Below are 1,911 nucleotides of genomic sequence, written 5' to 3'. Positions count from 1 at the left end.
GCTCCGCCCCCCCCCCCCCTTTTGGACATTTCTGGATCCGCCCCTGAGAGTTATGATTAAGTTTATTGTGATAATAGAAATACAGCAGTAGACAGAAGATCAGATATATCCCCCACCCTTATTCAAGAATAGGTAGGTGAAGGGGGAGTTCTCGGACTGACCTGACCTTGGAACTTCATACTCCTTGCAATCAGGGGTTTCTCGCAAACGTTGATAGTACTCGCATCGATTTCCCCAAACGCAGCAGAAGAAGTACGGTAATCCATCGTAAATCCAATGAGACAACAAGGGCACACTATACTTAGCATTGTACGGCACGATCCCTTCCTTCGTGTATTTTCGGGAGAAACTAGCCTCCTCACTATCTCCTGAATACACCAAGTTTTCAAACTCATCATAGCAACAAACACTGTCAGATCCACGGGGGCTAAATTGCGTGGGGTTTAAAAAGAATATTATGAAGCTTCTGTGTGACTACCCATTATTAATTTCAAATTAATTGATAATAAAATTTCCTTACTACTGTACGACGTATACATTACTAATATTCAGACAATGAATATTCAACGTAGAGCACTGAATATTCAATTATATAGAAAGAAGACAAATTGCTTGGGTATCCATAATATAATCTTTTATTAAATAATGAAAATTTACAGAAAATTTCAGTCAATTCTGAGCAAGTACACCACATTTAACAACGGTTAATTTAAAATAAACTATGAATGAGCTTTGTCAATATACTCAATTAAAAAAATAACAACACATTCTCTAAAGTCCTATACTTAGGCTTTCATAGCATACAAATGGAACGAACAAAACAATGTACTGAATAGGTATTGTTACAAAAAAAAAGTTTTAAAGAAACTAATAAAAATGACGTAGGCCTACCTTGGAACAATGTTCTCGACACAATGGACAATAGTTGACCTCTGGTAACAATAGAATTCGTCACTCTCCAAGTTGCATTCAAGTGTAGGCTTAAAGCGTCCTCTATCGGCCAGAGCCTGACTTAAGTTACATGGGCATGGTTCAAGTTCAAGAACGTACTCATCTTCGTTAACTTCTCTTTCATACCACTCTTCACAACGCATAGTGGCCCACAGTTCCTGGTCATTCTGATACCAATCATACAACATATATCCCAAAGGATGTATGTCGCTCCATAATGCAAAATCATCTCTGCAATGAAACACACATCAAATCAATACTGAAATTACCTCATTAAAAAACTTCAAACGGATTACAGTATTATAATCGAGAATAATTTTAAGAGAATCATTACAATTGAGAATGCAAAGTTAAGTAGAGTACATTAAACAAATGTTGAAATACGTAGGCCTATATATTATTATAAGTATACTGTACAACTAAATTGGAATGCTAAACGATCCAGGCAAAATATTTGATAGAATATAACTTTCCAGTTAAAACTTGAAATCAACCAAACAATATATAGGCCTACTGCTAGATCCTTAATATACCGTAAAACCTCAAAGAGTAGCCTTGGGCTGCTTCTTCTTCTCTCTCTTGTTCATTTTGTTTCCTTTAAATTCATGTACAGTGTATATGTACTGTACTATCTCGAAAAGAAGTATAATCTAGAAAAGAAGCCCATGAATGGTCCTCTTTTCGAGGGGAGCTTCAATTCGAGATGACCTTCTTGTAGCGATTAAGCCCATTGGGTTTTTTTTTCGAGGTTTTACGGTATTGCACATATTCAATTTTTACTTTTTCCATCTTCTGGTAACACGTAGGGCACCAACTGCATTGTGCTCTAGAATTTCCCATGTCGGTCTTGGTATCCAGGTGAAGTGTCCAGTATTTGGTGCATCGTAAGTAATTTCTTCTGCCCATTCCCACTTGGGTATGCCATCCTCCTCCGAATATGCCATGAGGTCCACTCTAACC

The 1,911-nt window shown here is 37.2% G+C and overlaps 1 protein-coding gene across 1 annotated transcript in view; it reads right to left on the bottom strand.

Annotated features, from left to right (window-relative positions):
• The window catches only part of LOC117101031 (sushi domain-containing protein 2-like), a 6,897-nt gene extending 4,993 nt beyond the window's left edge, over positions 1-1,904 (bottom strand). Inside the window, exons 1-3 of the mRNA XM_033240897.1 lie at positions 1,732-1,904; positions 892-1,182; positions 162-427 (exon numbers count right to left, since the gene is read on the bottom strand). Of these exons, the coding sequence (XP_033096788.1) occupies positions 162-427; positions 892-1,182; positions 1,732-1,895 (721 nt within the window). The 5' untranslated portion in view covers positions 1,896-1,904. The remainder of the gene's footprint in view (positions 1-161; positions 428-891; positions 1,183-1,731) is intronic.
• Between the last annotated feature and the right edge of the window lie 7 nt (positions 1,905-1,911).

The sequence above is a fragment of the Anneissia japonica genome, unplaced genomic scaffold (genome assembly GCF_011630105.1).
Source record: "Anneissia japonica isolate Jap-2015-1 unplaced genomic scaffold, ASM1163010v1 scaffold1785_len1016330_cov206, whole genome shotgun sequence".
NCBI lineage: Eukaryota > Metazoa > Echinodermata > Crinoidea > Comatulida > Comatulidae > Anneissia > Anneissia japonica.
Note: the sequence above shows the minus strand (reverse complement) of the source record. Positions and strands in the feature narration are given on the sequence as shown.